This window comes from Schistocerca americana, chromosome 1 (genome assembly GCF_021461395.2).
Source record: "Schistocerca americana isolate TAMUIC-IGC-003095 chromosome 1, iqSchAmer2.1, whole genome shotgun sequence".
NCBI lineage: Eukaryota > Metazoa > Arthropoda > Insecta > Orthoptera > Acrididae > Schistocerca > Schistocerca americana.
Window position 1 is genome coordinate 894775063 of NC_060119.1, and position 20737 is coordinate 894795799.

At 34.9% G+C, this 20737-nt stretch overlaps 1 protein-coding gene across 2 annotated transcripts in view; it reads left to right on the forward strand.

Moving 5' to 3' along the window:
- LOC124614718 (synergin gamma-like) overlaps positions 1–17959 on the forward strand; it is a 164630-nt gene extending 146671 nt beyond the window's left edge. The window contains exons 8-9 of one of the 2 annotated variants that reach the window (XM_047142968.1): positions 108–216; positions 12833–17959. In XM_047142968.1, coding sequence (XP_046998924.1) covers positions 108–216; positions 12833–12840 — 117 coding nt within the window. In that variant the 3' untranslated portion in view covers positions 12841–17959. Of the gene's footprint in view, positions 1–107; positions 3074–12832 lie in introns of those variants that run through there. The other variant, XM_047142965.1, reaches the window with a different exon arrangement.
- Positions 17960–20737: the final 2778 nt, after the last annotated feature.

Consider the following 20737-nt stretch of genomic DNA (forward strand, 5'->3'; position numbering starts at 1 on the left):
AATGTTAGGTGACAGGTCCAATTGACTGTTGTACAAAGTTTTTAGTTTTTCTTGTGCATTGTATTAGCCTGTATGTAATGAAAATGAAAATATCTGTTCCACTACAGGTCCATCGGGAACTGCCATCTTTAGATTTCGCTGATAATCCTGTTTGTGGTATATGTCTCACAGCCATGGAGGGAGGGAGTGGCAATACAAGTGCTCTTGAATATGGAGGTCAGCTCTACCATGCAGCATGTGCCAATCTATGGGTCAATTGTGTGGAGTGTAGTTTGCCCTGCTTGGCAAACTCATTGCTGTGAACACACAATGCCCTGAGATGTTTAAAGGCATCAGTATTATTTATGTTTAATGAAAATAGTTTCTGTTTTGTTAAAAGCTGTACTTAACCTATTGTGATTGTTTACTTTATTCTGTGAAATGTGCAGCCATGTATAATTTCACATAAATTTGTGAGTTGACGCCACATATCTGCAAAGACTTTTTCACCTAGTCATGTAGACAATATACTGTGATGAGTTATAATAATCAGGTTCTGGAGACAATATATTATCATAGTAATTCCTCCTATAAGGGAGTGCAGCATATGAATGAAGTGAGTACTCAGTGCTGTTTTTGTATTCTGGAGGAATGTGGCACATGGTACTATTATGCCAAAAATGAGTAATCTTCACTGTAGATAGGTGATTTAATTTCTGACTAGAAGAAGGTGAAAGGTCAGTTTGAGATTCAGTGAAATTGTTGATAGTTTCTGAAATATTTATTTTTGTAGTGTTAGTGCTAATTATTGGCTCTAAAAATTCATCAGCTGTTATCACTTTTAGGTGTGACTATTCATGAAAGGAGAATGAACCTTCCATAATTTTGCTCTGTTCATCTGCTATTCTTAGGAGTCATCACAAATTAACTGTCCTCAGAAACTGATGGTGCAGTGATGAAAACTTTACTTTTCACATCAACAAACAGTAAAATCATGTGATCAATTTCTTATCTCTCAAAGTTGTATCTGCATTTTTTCCCTTCTCAATTAAATCATTGTATCTATTTATTTTATGAATGATGGTAACATTTGCAAGTTGTGTAGATGTCTAGTGCAACATAAATTGATTTCGTTAAAGATATGTTGTTGGTAAGGAAAATATGAGTACGAAGAACATGATTTTTGGTGTTCATTATATTAAAGAAAGCTTATCAGAAAGACTTATTAGTTTTTGAAAGTCAGCTACACAGAGTTTCTCAAAAGTACCTCCAGGGTTTCAGTAGCTGGCGTTGTGGAAACTACAAAACGTATAGATAATAGATACACATCAGTGGATAGAGCATCTCTCCAAGTTCTTAACTCACATTACAGGTGCTCAATATAAGCATCATTTTTGATACAACAGATAGCAATGTGAGTGAAAGGGCACATGCAAGCAATTAATTGAAGTTGCTACTGCCCAGGAAGGCATGACGACAGCAGCCCACTTCAGAAATCCGTTCGTGGTGTTGCCTCCGTACAGGTGCAGACTAATTCAGTGTGACAATATGGAGCCCATGATTTGTATTCATGTTCTGACAAAGCTACCGTTAGTGGCTCTGCAATCACACCTCAGCACATATTATGAATTTAAATTTGCAGAGAGGCTCTATCCACTGGTATGTGTTTATTTTCAGTATGTCTTGTAGTTTCCCACACAGCCATTTTCTGTAGCCCTGGAGGTGCTTACGAATAACCCTGTATCATAAAGATCATTTATGAATTTTGTAACATTCAAATTCGAATAAAAAGTTTTGAACTACGGTGCTCAGATTAAAGTTTTGAATCTTTGATGCTCAGATTAATCATATGAATTTGTGCTGCATTTGAAACATGTAGGATTCGATTGCAGGGTTGTTGAAATTTACTTCAGTTTTGTTGTTGTTCACATTAGTGATAAATTTCATCATACAATTATTCACTGTAAGAGGTTTATGGATTTGAGTTCATGTTGTATGTGTCATGTAAAATACAACACATCATTGTTTCTATCTGTCGCTGTCAGATCATATAACTGTGTTTCTTGGGTTTCACTTTTTTGCAACAAGTTCTGCTTTTACTGTCTACAGAGATGCAAACTGTCTCTATGGGAATTGTGAATTTCTTTTACAGCAAATTGTGTATACAATTTTATTCATACATATGCATGAAGTAGTAAGTCACACATTTTATAACACTATAAAAAAGCAACACATTCAACAGTAGACTCACCAAATGAAGCTAAAGTAAATAGAAGTGGTAAACGGAAGAGGCCAGTATAAATAATAAAATTATGGACACTGAACAAATGAAAGAATATATTTTTTCATCTCTTTGATGAGATTTGTGTATTTAATGCAAATGATCGAATCTCATTTTATAGATTTGCAGTTTGTATCAAGAGAAGCCCAAGGTTGAAGTGGAAAGAGCTCAGTCAGGTTACTTGAAGAAACACTGCAGTCATTTTCCCAATTACGTAACTGCTTTTGCTTTCCCCAAATACAGAATTACTTTTGTAGCATTTCTCTCCAGTTTCATGAGTGCCCTGGCTACTGTATTCAGTTATATCTGAAGAGGACATATTTAACTTTCAAAGAGTTTCATTTTAGTGAATAACTGACTCAGTTTTGGAAATTTTTGATGCAATTTTTTTTCGTGGTTTAAATTAGTAGTTTAATTCATTGAAGCCATTTTTTTGACTCTGACATGACAATACTAGGTATATTGCTTATGGTTTTTTTAATGTTTTCTGTACTACTATTCCAAGTTGTTGCTTCACTTAAACTGTCTTGACTGAAAACGTGGCATAACTGCTGGTTCATGGGTCTGAAAAAAATCCTCAGGTAGAATGAAATGCACCACCAGTATTCGAACTTTTTGCTTTGAAATGTGAATCATTATATTAAATGTTACTCCATTTAGACAGAATTGCTGTGTGCCCAAAATATATCAGTTCTTACAATTAATTTGTAATTGTTTCTTCTGTTTCTTTTATGTTAGCTATGAGATTTACTTAGTACTTCCCAGAACAGACTTTGTATTTGCTGTAATATTAAAATAGTTGGACAACCTTTAGCAAAAGACTTCATGATTATTTTTGCAGTTGAATTATTGTTTAGTCATGCATATGAGTAATGTTTTTCTTTCTTTGGTGCATTTGTTAGAAAGAAATGCTTAAGCAGTCAACTGTGATGCTTTTCCTTCAGATAGTATTTTGGCGTCCCTAAACTTTGAAAGGTTTTTGAAAAGAGGCAAATATGTTGCTTTTATTTCATGCCACTTATAATTTCAGAATAGTTAAACATCAATTTTTTTCACCACACAGTGAAAGCTTTCACACAGAAAAACTTAAACAGAAAAGAAAAAGAGTTAAAATTGACAAGTTAGTGGTCTTAGTGCTAACTAAAGCTGACAGCACCAACTCTTCACAGTACTGCCCCCATAACACACTTCGCTGCAACCCTGCAATCTTATCAGTGCTCAGATGATGTCACAACCTGATCATTGCACTATTGCATATAAATATGATTCAGCTCAATAAGCTAGTTTAGGTTTGAAGATATAAACTGTGTCTTTATAGCCAAATATCTCCAGCATAAGAAGAATAAATGCTAGGCACAGGAACATGCTGTAGGCCACAGCGTAATTCCTATATGACAAAAATTGCCAAAAATTCCTATTTTTGTTTTCATCTAATTCATATTACTATGTTGTGGTCCTGGAAGACTGTAAAACTTGCTGCCAGGTTCCCCCCTCCCCACCACCAGATTCACTTATATACACATTTCAGTCTCAGTACAGAGGAAAAGGATTGCAGTTTAATGCCCTACAAATAATGAGGTGGAGTTTCAGGTCACTTGGTGGAGGGAATTTTTTGTCATCTTGCTGAAGGAACCAATCTGGCATTCACCTAAAATGATTTAGAGTAAACACAAAAACATAACTCAGAATGACTAGATGGGGGTTTGTATACCTCTTGTCCCACCAGTGAATTGTCTCACCCAGTGTGTTCTCTCACCTGACTTTTTGCAATTAAAATGCCTTAATTATGTGAATGCAGCGTAGTGGTTTCTTTCAGAAGATAATCAGTGTTCATTATACTTTTGAGTTGAGTTTTAACAACCTCTTCCCTTCAATATAAACTGAAGACCTACTACCGCCATTAAGTGAAGGTATGAAAATATGTGGTCATAACCATCTTGAGGAACCCTCTCTGTTCCCACCTGAAATTTGGTATAACATGTTGATGTTGTGCCATGAAGTAAGATGCCCCCCCCCCCCCCCCCCCCCCCACAGACACATTTTAATTACACATCTTTAGGAATGGATACGCTAGGCAAATGAAAGAAAGGAATGTGTTTTCCAATTGCACCTTAATTTGTTCACTGTGGGAAGTGGACTTATATGTGGTAGGAAAATAAAATCTACATTTGATTTTCCTGATACAACACTTTGTTATGATGTGGAACATATCAGTTTAATGAAAGGTTTCTTTACATAATATAATTCAGTTTTTTGATTAATTTTTAATAATTGTAAAAGTACTAATTTATATCTAAAAATTCATCTATGAGTAGGAGGAGTTGTCATTCATAAATTCTTTTAATTTGTTTCTAAATGCTGATTGGTAATCTGTCAGACTTCTGATGCTATTCGGTAGCGATCAAAGACTTTTGTGGCAGCATAATTCACCCCTTTCTGAGACAGAGTTAGATTTAACCCAGAGTGGTGAACATCAGCCTTTTTCCTAGTGTTGTAGCTATGCATATTGCTATTGATTTTGAATTGGGATGTGTTATGAATAACAAATTTCATAGTGAATAAATATGCTGTGAATATCCTTAGTTCCGTAAATAAATGTGTGCAATGTGATCTTGGGTGGGCTCAAGCTATTATTCTGATTATGTGCTTTGTGTGATGAATACTTTTTCCCCATAATGATGAATTACCCCAAAACATGATGCCAAATAAAAGCAGTGAATGAAAATAGCCATAGTAAGCTTGTTTACATTTATTTTTATTGCCAAAATTTGTGATGACCATAAATCATCAATAGCTGAACTCAGCTGTTTCAGCAGATCATCAGTGTGTTTCTTCCAATTCAATCTCTCATCACTGCACACACCCTAAAATTTTGAATATTTTGCCTGAGGTACAGCTTTCTGTACAGAGTCTGCATTTAGTAATGGAGTTTTGCCATTTATTGTACAGAACTATATATATTGTGTTTTATCACATTTAGTGAGAGTTTGCTCACAGAGAACCACTTAATAATTTTCTGAAAGACATTATTTACAATTTCCTCACCTCATTCTTGTGTGTTGGGTGTGATTACTGTAGTCATATCATCAGTAAAAAGAAGTTGCTTCGGATCTTAGTGAATATAAAGTGGCAAGTCATTAATATATATGAAGAATAATAAGGGACATGAGACTGAATACTGTGGGATACCATTCTTGTTACCTCTCCAGTCTGAGGTTTCTGCTGATTTTTGGACATTATGTGAATTGTTTATATTGATGTTCTGCACTCTTCCAGTTAAATATGAATTAAACCATTTGTTCACTGTCCCACTCATACCACAAGCTTATCTAGCAGAATTCTTTGACTTACACAATCAAAAGCCTTTGAGAGACCACAAAAAAGAACCCTTATGGCAATGTTCAGTTATTTAGAGCATTTAATATTTGATCAGTCAAGACATATAATAAATGCTACATTAAAGCATTTTACATTGCAAAACCTTTCTGAAAACCAAACTGCCATTTTCTTAGTAATTTATTTTTACGAACAAGTGAAGCTACTCTTAAATACATTACTTTTTCAAGAATTTAGGATAAAGCTTTCAGAAGTGAGATTGGGTGGTAGGTGTTGGTATCAGGCATAGTCCCCTTTTTATGCAATGGTTTAACAATAGCACATCTAAGTCTATCAGGAAAAGCACCCTGTTTCAGTGAGCTGTTACATTTGTGGCTGGGAATCCTACTTATCTGTTGGGACCAATCTTTTACAACTCTTTTGGAAATACCATCAATTCCATGCGAGTTTCTACTTTTGAGTACATTTATTATTTTCCTACTTTCGAAATTAGAGATGGATAGAACTTCAGTTTTATCAAATTGCATAGGTGTTGCCTCTTCTATGTAAGCTTTGCCTTTCCTAATGGACATCTGAATCCTATTTTCTCCACAACATTTAAAAAATTATTATTAAAATATTTTCAGCTTCTGAATGTTGTTAGTAAATTTTTCATTTAGTTTGATGATAATACAGTCATATTGTTCTCTTGGTTGCCATGTTTCCCTTTCAACAATATTCGAAATTGTTTTAATTTTGTTAGCAAAGGTGCTAATCGCAGACATAGTACACATACTTCTGAACTTTTTGGTAGCTTTCCTTTATACAGGGTGTTCGGGGAGAAAAGGTCAATATTTTACACAGTGATAATATAATTAATTCTGAACAAAAAATATTACATGGACATAGGTCCGCAAATGCTTCGTTAGGGAGGTATGGGTATTGAAAGGAACATTAATTCTGCAAAATTGGTGTGCACAATGTGAAGGTATACGCAGTACAACTGACTTTGTTAAAAACAATGTTACAGAGAAGTACAGTTATGTTACACATTTTTACATTATGTTTATTTACTTTGCATTTAGTACATAATGCATTACAACATACATGTTACATATATTCAGTTGAAAAAGACGTACCACATATTTTACAAATGGCTTTAACACTACAGATGTTGTACAGTTCATAGAACCGGTTCATATATCCCACCATGAACGTCAATGGAATTTTGCACTCTAGCGATAACATGTGTTGCTTGTTCAATTGCCTGTGGTTGGTTCCTAATCAATTCAGCAGCATCCATGATGCAACGAAGCAGTTCATCTCATGTATTTACCTTCACTTTGTGCACCTCTGATTTCATCCAGCCCTATAAACAGAAATCTAAAGGTGTATGGTCAGATGATCTTGGAATCCAGTTAATAGCACCGCCATGGCCAATCTAGGGATTAGGGTTGGTGCGGTTGAGATGGTCTCTCACACGCCCATCAATTGCTGATTGATAGTAAATGGACCTATCGAAAGGTTACCAATCATGCTGCACCAAACATTTATGGCAAAACGAACTTGGAAATTGCTATCCACTGAAGTGTGTTTATTTTTCCGTGACCATTGATGATTATTGTGTGTGTTGTTTATTCCATGACGTGAAAACTGGGCTTCGTCAGTGAATAGTGTGCATGGAAGCAAATGACTTTTCTCAATTACCCAGTGACAGAATTGAAGTTGTTGGGCATTGTCGCCAATGTGGAGATTTTGACATGGTGTATGTGGAATGGATACGGGTTTTCCGCATGTAATGTTTCTCATACACATGTCTGTGGGACATTCATGCGCAGGGACATTCTTTGTATACTTGTACTGGGACTTTGAGCAACACTTGCGATAATTTCTTCCTGTTCTTGCAAAGTTTGTTGACATGCACGCTCGGTTGAAAAATGTTTACTTGTACAAGAGCCTGTTTCAGGCAAAGTGATAAACACTTTGGTACGCACCCTGCAATCAGGTAATAGTCAAGTCGGAAAGCGCCTGTGGTATTCTTCTCTTGCAGCAGTAGCACTACCGTCGCAGAAGCCATAAACATACACCGTATCTGCATATTGCTCATTGCTGTAGATGTGTGGCATTGTTAGTAGCACTTGTACGAACACAGTTAATGCCATACACTACACAGCTAACAGATCCGTTGCTGGTACACTACACAATGCAGCTTACATGGCACAACTGCAGAAACAATGGGTGATTGTACTACATACGTCACATGACCATAATACGTGGTAGGTTGCATAGTGTAAACATGGCATGTACCTGTGCATTGTTTGTAAGAAAATCGTGTTACAGTCCAGTTGTATTGCATATACGTTCATGTTGTGCACATCAGTTTTGCAGTGCCTTTCAATACCCATACCTCCCTAACGAAGTATTTGTGGACCTATGTTCATATAACATTTTTTGTTCAGTATTACTTATACTATCACTCTTTAAAATATTGACCTTTCCTCCCCAAACACCCTGTGTAGTACTGTAGTTTACACAACATTTGACTGTTTCTAGGTCATTACTTGCTATTAGATACATGTCCCCTTACTGTGTACAAGATATGTTTATACCTTTAGTAAGAGATGATTTTTATGTGGTTTCTAACAGTTAAATATAACTGTTTTCTTAGGGAAACTGTTTTCAAATATACTCACAAGCATATCATGAAATAAGTTATATTTTAAGTGAACATCAGGCTCTCAGTACACTTCATCCCAGCCTATCTGCTGCAGGCTTTCCCTAAAAATTGCAATTTTTATATTGTTAATTGAATAAACCATTTTGGAGGATTGTTTTGCATTACTGTAGGGAACTATGTCATAATACTGTAACTAGCCGTGGCTCATGATCAGAAAGACCATTTTTAACAGGATAAATGTGTATTTGATTAAATTTATCTTGGTTTATTAAAATAGTATCTATCAGTGAGCTGCTTTTCCTGTAGTACCCAAGTAGGAAAATCAGTATCTGTTGTCAAACTGAAAGAATTGAGTAATACTTCAAAGTCATTCTTCCTATCAGACTCTTTCAGAAAATCTGCATTGAGATCCCCACAAATAATAATTTGCTTCCACCTGTCCGACAGACACCAGAAAAAAAAAAAGAAAAAAAAAAGAGAATTTTAGTTTTTTTTCAGAAATAGCTGAAAATTTCCCAGTGTGGACCTATACACTGTTACAATTACAAAAGTACCATTATTTAGTTCAAGCTCACTGGCACATGCTTCTGTATTTTGCTCTACACATTTTTTTTTTAGTTTCTAAATTTTTCACACTATGATAACATTTAAGATATATGACAGTTCCTCCTTTCTCCATCTATGACTATATGATGATCAGACAGGCGTAGTACATCTATTACTTCCTCAGTTTTTAAATCTTCCAAACAAACAAGAAGCTCTTCTATTTATCTCCATCCCCTGATATTTTGATGCGATACACTAACATTATTTTTCCCTGAACTTAACATCTTTAGTACCTGCCTGCCTTAATTCCTTTCAGTATTGAATCACTGGACATTGATCTCAGCCTAAAAAAGAGTTACTCCCATGCATTGCGCCCCCCCCCCCCTCCCCCCCCACACACACATACACACACTCCAAAAATTTTGCTGTCAACAAAGCCAATTACCAGTTTACGTTTCCCTTCATTATTGAGGTGGAGGTCATGCCTAGTGAAATCCAACTTACCAATAGCATCAACACGAACCAGACCCATATCTGACCCAGTAGCCACCTGATGCAGCTGATCTGACTCATTATTGACCCTCCTAACAGAACTGTTCAATTGGAGCTGATAATACCACATGAAAACAGGCACCAACCCAATATTCGCATGCTTCATTTCAGAAGCTATTTTTATCAGATCACCCTCAATGTTATGGCCCTGATCCCTGATAATGCTGTTTGCTGCTCCACCCTCTGTCGCAACATGATCCTGCGTTGTAAAGCCCTTGCGCAAGGATCCTACATCATCTACCACTTGGCTAAGACATGCAGTGTGCTTGAAAAAGTTTGAGGCATGTTACCAGTCCACTGATTTTTTCTGCAAAATCCACACCACACTTTTCCATGGTTACTTCCTAACAACAGAACATTCCCCCTACTTTCTACTTTTGTTGAAACAGTTGGTTTCCTGATGAAAGTCTGTTGGGTATTACCTACCACTATGTTTACTTGTGCCAGTGAGGAAACTATCAGATCCTGTTCTCTTTCTGTGGCCCCTGTTCCCTGCTACAGTTTCCCACTTATCTTCACTCTTCTTTCCTCTTAACCCCATCAGTTCCTCACTAGCACTCTCCAGTTCAGCCTTAAGGGCCCTCATCTTCCACTCTTGTTCAACTTCTTCCCTGTCTCTTCACCATACTTTGCATTCCTGTGGAAGAGACTCATTTGCTTCTACAGATCCGAAGCCACTACACGCCCCCTCCTTCACCCCCTCCCAGTGCAGTCATCTGTCACAACAGCTGCATAGAAATACAGAAATAACTTTTCTACAGCAGCTCAGACACTTTGTGCTCATGGTGGTTTATGAAATTATTTACAAAATTTAGTTAAATAATCATATATTCTATTAACTGCAGATAACAGGAGAGACAAAAGTGGTGCAGGACACTAATATATGTATTTGCTGTTAATATAGTAGCATATTGCAATTAAAATTAGATTAAAATGCTAAACTTGTACACTGAAAAATTAGGCCTAAAATCACTTGAGTGTGATATGGACTTTATGCATTTTTAAATGAAATAAAATATAGAACTTCACGTCTTTAATTCCCTGGGTAGATAAGGATCTAGTATATATGTGTGAAACAAGAACTACCAAAATTTTGTGCTTGATAGACAAATGTTTTGTTTCTCTTTTTTGAATGTAAGGTAGATCTGTAACGTATCATGCACTTTTACTTTGTGTTGGTTTAAGGACCTATTTTGCGTTTCTCTCTCTCTCTCTCTCTCTCTCTCTCTCTCTCTCTCTCTCTCTCTCTCTCTCTCTTTTCCCCCCATTAATATTTGGTTGTTCAGTAGTTATGTAAATCTGTTGAATTTCTACGGGAAATTCACAGAACTAGCATTGCTAGCTGTGAGATTGTGACTGTTGATCCCAGTGTGTGGATATGCTCTCTCTGTTGTTGGTAGCTATGCTATTTGCCAACTTAACTGATGAAATGTTATACCTGCAAAACATAGTATTTCTGTTTTGTTTTGCTTATACATATAATCTTTTCAATTTTCTGTTTATCATATTTTTATTCTGCATCTCATTCTATTGAAGAAACATTGAATATATTTTTGTAGTTCAACACATTATTTCACAGTTGTTTAACTTATCAGGTTCTAATTGTGACTTTCCACATATTTTCAAAGACATCTTTTTGAATAATTTTGTTTGATTCTGCAAACTATATAACATTCACTTTGTCGAAACTGTAACCTTCTCTTTAAGTGTTTCATTTGAGATTTTCTTTTCTTTTGCCATCCAATAGTTGAAAACCTTTTGCTGATTACATCTTTAATCTGTATCTAGATGTGAAATTTCCAAGCTGTTGCTTTATGTAATTTAGTGTCCTTTCATATTCTTAAATAATTCTTCACAATTTTGCATCTCTGTTCACCTGCCTGATGTGTTTGTTTCTTTCTAGCTTTGTATTTCTTTTATATGCAGCTTACTCGTCTCTAATAACTAGAAAGTCTAAAATTGCATATATAGAGGAAAATAAAAAAATATTATGAATACTGCAGTTGCCGTGGCTTATAATGCACATGTCCAAAAATCATAAAAAGATATTCTGTTTATACAACTTAAAAATTGAGCAGAAACCATGAACATGGGATCCCCCCTCCCTCTCTCTCTCTCACTCGTCATGCTTGTCCTTGATAAAACATATTTTAGTGAAACTCACTTTGAAAATGAGATACTGCTGTCATGCAGAATGCATTCAAGATACAACAGTGTTTCTTTGCTACTTGTGTGTTTGTTAACTTAGTAAAATGACTCGTATAGGAAAATGTCTTTTTTTCATTTTCTTCCTTCTCTTACTACATCATATTCAGCTCTGGTGATATAACAGGATGGTGTTGTTACCTACCAGTGAAAAAATATTGGTTTCTTTTTGCATTCTTGGTGCTGATGGCAAAAATCACCATTGCATTTTTATATCTCTTTAGGTAACAGGAGATAAGTGGCCAAATTGAATTGGAATGAGCTTGGCTTTTTTATTGCCATAGAAGACTGATAAAATTACATACATCTAAAGAAAGAGCTCAACCTGCAATAGTAAATCCACACAGCATGCTGTAGAGAATTTTACTTTAGTTCTTTTATTTCTTCTTGTATTTTGTTTTCTTTTTAAAAATGCATCTTAATCTTTATTTTTTAACATATTAGGAATTTGACATTTGACTAACAATCAAAATATACAGTAACAAAATTTGAATCACCTGTTTTTCATTGTAGTTGTAGTTGCATTGAAACTGATAATACTAATTCAACATAAGTATTCTGAGCACACAGTGTTTAAATTATTTTATTCGCTGGTTGTGTAGCAAATGAGGCAGTTATTTGATTTGTGGTTAAAATTATTTCTTATTGTTATGTGATTGCTGTAAGAGGAACACTAGCATCAAGAAACACTCTTAAGTAAAATAAATTTTCACTGGAAGTGAAATCCAGTTGATGTTTGCGGAAGTATGGAGTCGGGTAACAGTCTTAGCTTTTGACCAGTGTACTAGCAACTACAATTCTCAAACTGTTTGTGTGTTCTGATGTGACAGAAAGAAATATAAATAATTCACTGTTAAGTAAAAGTGGTGACATATTTCATTTTAAATGTATTGTTAATGTTCTGAAGTTTTCAAAGATGTGACAGTGCTAACATAATAAGCAGTCTGTTACATTATCAGCCAAAATTTGAACTGATTTAGTAAGAGGAGTTTCCTTATTAAAGAACTACAGTTCTCTTGGAAAATTGTCTTTTGCAGAAAATGTTAATAAAAATATTAAAAGTAAAAAGGTAGGGTTGTTTTGTGAGTTTCTCTTATAACTTGCAACAATTGCTGTGCTCAAAAAGTTGTATCATCCTTGAATCTACATTTGTAAAGTGACAGTCACAGAGTTTGTCATAGAGTTTGTATCAACAATGCCATTTTCCATATGTTTTTCTTCTTAATACCCAATATTTGATATTTGAAATAACTACAATAGTATCTGTCTTATCTTAGGTTTGTAGCAAAAGAAGACATGCTTTTTCCACATCATTTTGAAAATAAAAGCATCATTTTGAAAGTACGAGGAAGAAATAAACCCAGGAAAACCTACACAAGAAAATTAGTTTGAACTTTGTGGATTTTTTTTTTATGATTTATAGATTTTCTTGACATTTTTGGTAGAAAGTGTTATAATAATGTTGAAAAGGGGTCTACTTTCTTGCAAGAATGCATTGTGTTCTCTCCCAGATATGTTTCACCATGTGTTCAGTTGGTTTTCCTATCATTGCTTCTATGAGATATATGTCAAAAATGTTATGTGGATTAAGAGTATGAAAATGTTGACTGCAGAGTTGCAGAGTTTCTCAGATATTTAGATTATACGTGTATGTCAGTTGGACTTTTTTCAACCAGTATTTAAGTGACCTTCATAATTATCTTCTTTAGACATCCACTTTTAAGAAAGCTTAGCTGTTGTATGAGACGGTTGATGTTTGTAAGCAGACTTATATACTATAGTGTTATTTTGAAGGACAAGGAGCACAAAGTAGGCACACTCAGTGTACTTACTGGATAAGCATTGGAATTAAGAAATTTAGTGTTTTGTAAAAGAGCAAATAAATGAACAAAGTGACATACCAATTGTGGCAGTTTTTGTTCATATGGTTCACTACTTCGCTGACAATGCAAGATGTAATCTACCTTTCATTGCCAATTAGTTCTCCTTTAACCTGTGTGTAACACAGTGCCTAATTTCTTTAAACGAGAATGCATGAACACTTTCCTGCAACTTAATGCTTCTCACCAGTCTTATCTGCCTTCACTCTGAGTTAGGGCTATCACATCCTCTTTAATTTCTTCATTGTTTGACAGAATATAGTCAATTTTACTTTGGTTCCATTCAATTCTTTCCAAGTCCTGTATCTATAGTTTCTTTTTCTGGGAGAATTTTGTATTTAGTAATTTTCAGAACCAGTAGCTTTTGCTGGAAGAAGAGAAAGGAAAGAGAGGAAAACACACTGGTAAGGCTTAAGGGTACTGGAAGGATCACTCATGACTCTTAAGTCAAGAGAGATTTATCAAATCAAATATGCATGTTTTAGTGTCTGATAAATTCTATACCATGATTAATTGCTTTTCAAAAGAACTATGCATATACAAAACATGTATGCACATTCTGTGACCAGTTTTAGAAGCTGCTCTGGGAAAGCTGTAAAAAAATTGGCTTGTGTATTTCTCAGTAAGTGTGCTGCCTCATTTTAAGTTATTTTGTAAAGCTTTGTGTAAGGCTCTATCTCTGTTGCTTATATCTTATGATGATATTTCTTTTCAGAAATTTCTTTTCCATTAATTTCGTATCGTGGTCTTTTATTCTGTAATTATTATTTACTGTGTTGAGGATACCAATGTGAATCAGACTCCTTAATTTTAATTACATTTGAAAATATTCTTGCAAATGGATAGTACTTTTATGTTAAAAGGATAATGCTTTCATGTCACATCATGTGAACAGGTTAAATTGCTCTTTATTCATTTTTGCACATGTAACTATCTGCTTTCATTGGCTTATAGCCTTTTTTATATTTTTCTCAAGTGCTAGATGTGTGCCAAGTGTGATAATACAGCCCCTTGCAGTAGCTCCTATGTCATATGTGTTGAATAGTGGGGAAGATATAAACTATTGTCTAATTTATTTTCAAGGTATATTACATTGCACAGCACAGTTTTAATGAACTCTATTTTTTTTCTGAAGGACTGTGGACCAAAATAAACTCTCTCATAATGACACAGCAGTCAATGAGTAGATGACAGCTAACAGAATTAAATGTTTTCTACACTCCACAATATAGAAATTTTCTCATACTGAATTGTATCTATAGAATACTGTCATACATGGTCTTTTTCTTGGAAATACTTTAGTAAGCTTGTAAGAACTTCTGAGAACTTGTGTTTAAGGCTTCTATTCACCAGTTACCTGTTTTTTTATGACCATAAAACAATTTGGTATTATTATTATTATTATTATATTTATTTTAAATTACACTGAGCGAAATGTGATGTCTTCATTACTCCTTTTTTCATAGTGCTTGTAAGGTCTAGTACCTTCATGATGTACATGGACTGAGTGCTTTTTGCAACTGTTGTATAACTTACATTACAATATATTTATATACATAAATGGTAAATGATTGTTTTAAACAACTGGAAAGAGTAAGTACATCACTGTTGGTGATTACTGAGTATTCATGTGATTATGTTCACAGAAGAAAACTTTTGAAAGAAAATACTGTGTCAACAATGCTGAAATAACAATGTGTAATTTTACAGGATGAAAACTTGTATTGTCACACACAGATAATTGAAAAATAAGAGTCATGTTTCATCTTAACATGGCCTTCACCAATATTACCTAAGGCATGTTGTGCTAGGGATGCTTGCAAGTGCAGGGTCTTATTTGTGGCACTAATGGTGAAACTGATTGTTTTATTCACAGAAAAACAGTTAACATGAGGGTAATGGGCAACAAGTATAAGGAGAGAAATCCCCAATGTACATTTTGCATGCTGTGCTAGTCATCCACATGGTTGCATAAAATTTTCTTAATAGTAAACACTACATCCAGTAACAATCTTATGTAAGGAGGCAGAAAGTGTTAATTGTGGCATGTGTAGAAATTTTTGGAAGTATTTATTATGTGCACTCTCTTTCTTCACAATTTTTTTAGTATTTAGGGGGAGGTGGAGGGGACATTTGTAGTGGGTGTAGCAAGATTCACCAGGTTTGTTATGGCTGAAAGAAATGAAAGTGTGGGATGTACCTATTTCACTAAGCAACTAGAACAAAGGAAACTGAACTTGTATTGTATAAATAACAGCAACATAAATGAAACTGATATGCTGTTGTAACATGTTTGTGTGTCAGTGTAGTTGAAGCTGACAGTGCTTTTCATAGATAATGTCTGGAATTATTTGCACACACTATACAGCATGCTTATGTGGATAACATTTGACACCACTATTGCTTTGACCAAGGAGTTCAGATATTGGCAGAGATATTACTTGTGTGAACTCTTCTGATTTTTGCCAGTCCATAAGTTGGGAGCTCAGATACAAGTATATCTGTGGTGTCATTAAAAAGTAATTATTTTTATTGATGACAAACAATGGAAATTTCTGGATGGAGCAATATGTGAAATAAGGGAAAGGCAACCATTCGCCAACAGTGGATGGTTGCTTGGAACACAGAAACACATAACAGAAAACAGCCCTCACACTAGCTTTCAAGCACTAGCTCTTTTTCTAGCTGAAGTACAGACAATCACACCAGATGCCCGTGGCTACAGGAGTATACATTTGGGTGTCTGTGTGGTTATGTGTGTCTTTGAATGTGAATTTGTACCAGTGCTATTATTTGTGAAAAAAGCTATATATCACACTAGGAAATACTTGTGTAGCCATGCAGATTTAGGGTGTATGTGGCTAAGTCAGACTCTTTGAAACCTAATCTCCTTAAAAAGAAAGTGTGATAGAAACAATATTCTGAAAACTTATTTGAACAAAGCATAAGCCTGAGGACAAGCAGTCAAGCCCATTTTGAATAACTGCTTTTGAGCCCAAGCACTTTGTAAGTTATAATGACTCTTGCTACAATAGACTATTGTGCCAAAACTCAGTAAGTCTGCAATGCTCTCACATTGCTGCAATTATATTTTCTGTTGCTGTAGTTTGAAATACCAAGCATTTTGTTCTGGTTGTTGAATGAAGAGCACTCATTTCCACTAGTTTTCTAAATACAGTTTTTTTATAGGTTTAGTACTGAATCTCAAGTGGTTCATCCATTGATAAGTAGTGAAAATTGAGAAGTTACCTTTCACGTGCATATACAAACATGTCTGGTGATAAATGCCCATCTAGATACTTGAGATGTGTATACTGCGCGAGTTGCTTATAAGTATTTTTCATGACCGTCCACTGTCCGAGATGGAAGTACTTCTGGCGCTTTTCAGTACTGAGAGCCAATTATACTTCCGTTTCGTAAGTATTTATTATAAAGTAGTTACAGTTTCATCGTTAAGCAATAACAGTCCATTGAATATTAGAACGTTAAAATTTAGTACACATTTACTTTCCTTGTTGGGCAGTATTTTAAATATATAAATCATAATGGCTGTTACTTGCAGCTGCTTACAGCAAGAATGAATGCAAATAACTATTTTATCATACATACATTTAGTAAAAGTAGCTGATAGTATTTCTTGTAATTTTCTTTTTACAACAGACACTGGAAACTGTGGTAATGTGATGGTGCGTTTCTAATTCTGATTCTTTTTTCATTGTGAAGAATCTCAGAAACAAACAAAAATTTGTAGAAAATTGTACTTTTCATGTTAATAAATATTTTTTCATGGTCATCTTGAACAATTTAGAATCAGACGTTGAACAAAAAAATTTAAAATAACAAACCCAGTGTTATTATTTCAATGAGATAATTGTATCTTTCTGCCATAGAATAATACTTAACTGAGAAGAGTAGTTTAGTGTTTTAAACAGTGGAAAATCCAGGATGGAATAATGACAGTATTTTGAAAAGAAAATATTGCCACTCACGATATGGAGGAGAGGTTGAGTTGCAAATACAACAAAAAGACAGCCATACATCATGTTAAGCTTTCAACCAAAAGGCCTTTTCTAAAGTAGACAAAACACACACACACACACACACACACACACACACTGATGTATGCAAGCACAACTCACACACATTCTCATTGTCTCTGGCTGCTGAGGCCAGCCAGTGACAATGGTCTCATGTGTGAGTTGTGCTTTTGTGAATGTGTGTGTGTTGTATACTTCAGAAAAAGACTTTTTGGTTGAAAGCTCAAAATATATGGTAGTCTTTTTGTTGCATCTACGACTCAACCTCTCCTCCATATGGTAAGTAGCATTCTTCCCTTTTCGTAATACTGGAGTTCAATATTTTAGTTATGGATGAGTTTTAACAATGTTTGTAAAATTTTATGTTGATTTGAACCAAACAAAATTACTGACAATTGATTTATAAAACAATTATTTATAGTAACTGGTTTGTTGATTATATGTGAAACATGAAATGTGTTGAAATTAAAATGCTGTTATTTGTTGGCTCGTTGTGTTTTATTCATTCATCCTTATACAAAATCCTGGTTTATAGGTTAATAAAATGGATTGTGTACATTTTAATTCCTTAAATAGCATTTATTTAACCAATGGAATTAAGTACTAATGTGGTGTTTCATAATACAGCTCGAGGCTTACGGGGTGTTTCACAAATCATAGCAGGGGCTTCTGGAGGTTGCGGACAGGTTTTAGTAGATAAAGTTTTTATAAGGAACCCATGTCCAGAAAAGTAATATTTGAATGTAAAGTAAGACTGTAGATTGGACCACTTTCAAATCTCCTGCATCATAGTAGGCACACAGCAGAGACTATGAAGTCTGAACTGTGTACTCTGTAGGAGCTCATGGCATGGGCAGTGTTTGAAGTACTTGTTGTCAGGTTGTTTTCTATGTGGTGAAGGATCTTGAGAATAGTGTCTCTGTGGAACACCACTATTTGTGAAAATATAATTCTCTCACAGCCACTGTTATAGTTGAACAAAAATGATATGTGACGTCATAATTACAGCAGGGACTGATGACAATACACTTTTCTCAGTTTGTGTGCATACTGTGAAGTGGGAGTCTGGAAAGTGATGTATTCTTCAAAATTATTTTATATCCAAAGGGTACATTTCCAGAACATTATCTACTAAGTCCCCTCTACAATCCCTAAAAGCCTGTACAAGAAATTATGAAACACACTGTATATCTAATCATTATGATTGCTGCCTTGTACTTGTGACATACTTTCCACAGGAAATAGTTATTTGCCATTTGCTACCCCAGATTTAGCCAACAGTCAGCAGTCCTATACTTGGGCAATAAATAGGTGACAATATGGGATCACATGCTGCTATTTCAGGCAAGATCCAAATGGAAGTGGTGTGATGTAGCATTCCTTTGACCTCTAGTAAGTGTGTATCTGTCTTTTTTTTGAGTGACTGATAAGTGCTTTTGCATGTAATACTGTTATTCTATTATACTGTAATTTTATGTAAGTGTGAAATTAAAGGAATGTAGAGGGCTAAGCATAGTGCCAAGCTTAACAACTATGCTGATAGACAAATCATCATCCACAGCATCACAAGCTCTTATTCCATGAGACATTAATGTTGGAAACTTCTGTTGACACTGTTGGCTGCCTTTGAGTCAAGGGCCACTTCAGTGTAGAAGTGGGCTTCAGATCCATGTTGACCATGGAGATTTCATTGTGCTGTGGTTTTACAGATCATTTAAGGCACATTCTGGGTTGGTTCATTCAATAAAGCAAGATTCATTCCTTCCTTCTTGCATATTCCAACCGAGTTAGAGCCCACCCTCGATGACATTGCTGTTGACAAGACATTAAAACTCTAACCTGCCTTCCTATTTTCTGTAATGTCCATACAAAGAATGTCAGAGAACTGTAAGAACTTTCTTTTCCCAGTAACTAACAAAGGAAAAGGAAGTTCCTTGAGCATCTAGCAACAGTGAACTTCTTAAAGAAGATAAGAGGAAGTTATCTAAATAGTTAACTGGCTATGTAGTTATTTAAGTGATATTTGCAGCATATCTTCGAGATTTAATTGAGGATATAGTGGCCATCAAAAGTAAAGGAACAAATGTAAAACAGACTGTAACCATCCACATATTGGCAGTTGACTCTGTAGAATCAGATTCAAGGGGAACAACGAAGAAAAGAAAAAGCCTTATGAAATTTTACTAAAATAAATAAAGAAAAAAATCAAAATAAAGATAGTCTGTTCAAAAGCATGCATTTGTGAAGTTAAAATCATCTGCCAACTAATATTCCATATGATGTTTTCACCCCATACATTGTAACATGCTTTATCCCTCCTTGACGAGCATGTATAGGGTGATAGACACATTACTTATCCCACTCTTTGATTACAGCTCTTCTGAAGTCATCCATTGTTTGAGGAGGGGTGGGAGAGTGTTGCTTGGCAAGTCATGAGGATGGTGCAATTTATTTATTAATTTTTCTGTTTACATGTTGATGATCACTGTGTTTATAAACCAAGTGCCTGGAGAACCAAGTTCTAATGTGGGAAAAAGCTGCCAATGTTAATTAGAGCTTATCCCACTTATCCTGCTTTATTATAGACAAGACAGCTCATATAAGTCTTTTATTGTCTGACCTCCTGTTACAATGTGAATTGGTTTGATGATATGCCTGTCTCCTATATATGAATAGGGTGTAGCACCTTATTCATCTATGGAACTAACGTGAGAATCTACTTTAACTATTTACAGTTACTTTTAGTGTTGTCTCATTAAAAAATTCCATACACAGCTAAAAACCTGTCCGCTATATGTCCTAATTTGTGGAACTGTCATTGTGGGATTCTATTTGTATGTTCATACTTCATCCATGTAAATTGACCATCCAAATTGTAGTGACCTGGTCCATGGAAGTGCCATTGGGCATCTCTGCTGCTAACAGGACTGTCCTATTATGTCACTATCTGATATAATGTTAATAACACCATTTGACATTGATTTAAAGATTGGTGTGCTCATTTTTTGTTAATACTAAATATTAATTTAATAAATGTAAGTTTTTTTAGCTTTTATTATTTCTTTACTTTCTCAGACGTTAAGTCTGGTTAAAAATGGAAGGTTGACGTGGACCTTGATCAAACGTCACTTCCTTTTAACTGTACGGTATATGTTATATTGCATTTAGGAACTTTCGGGTAATTGAACATGTATCAATAATTACAGATTTCTGTAGTTGTATATATAAGTTTGGATGTAGCTGTATTGCATTGATGTACTGGTGG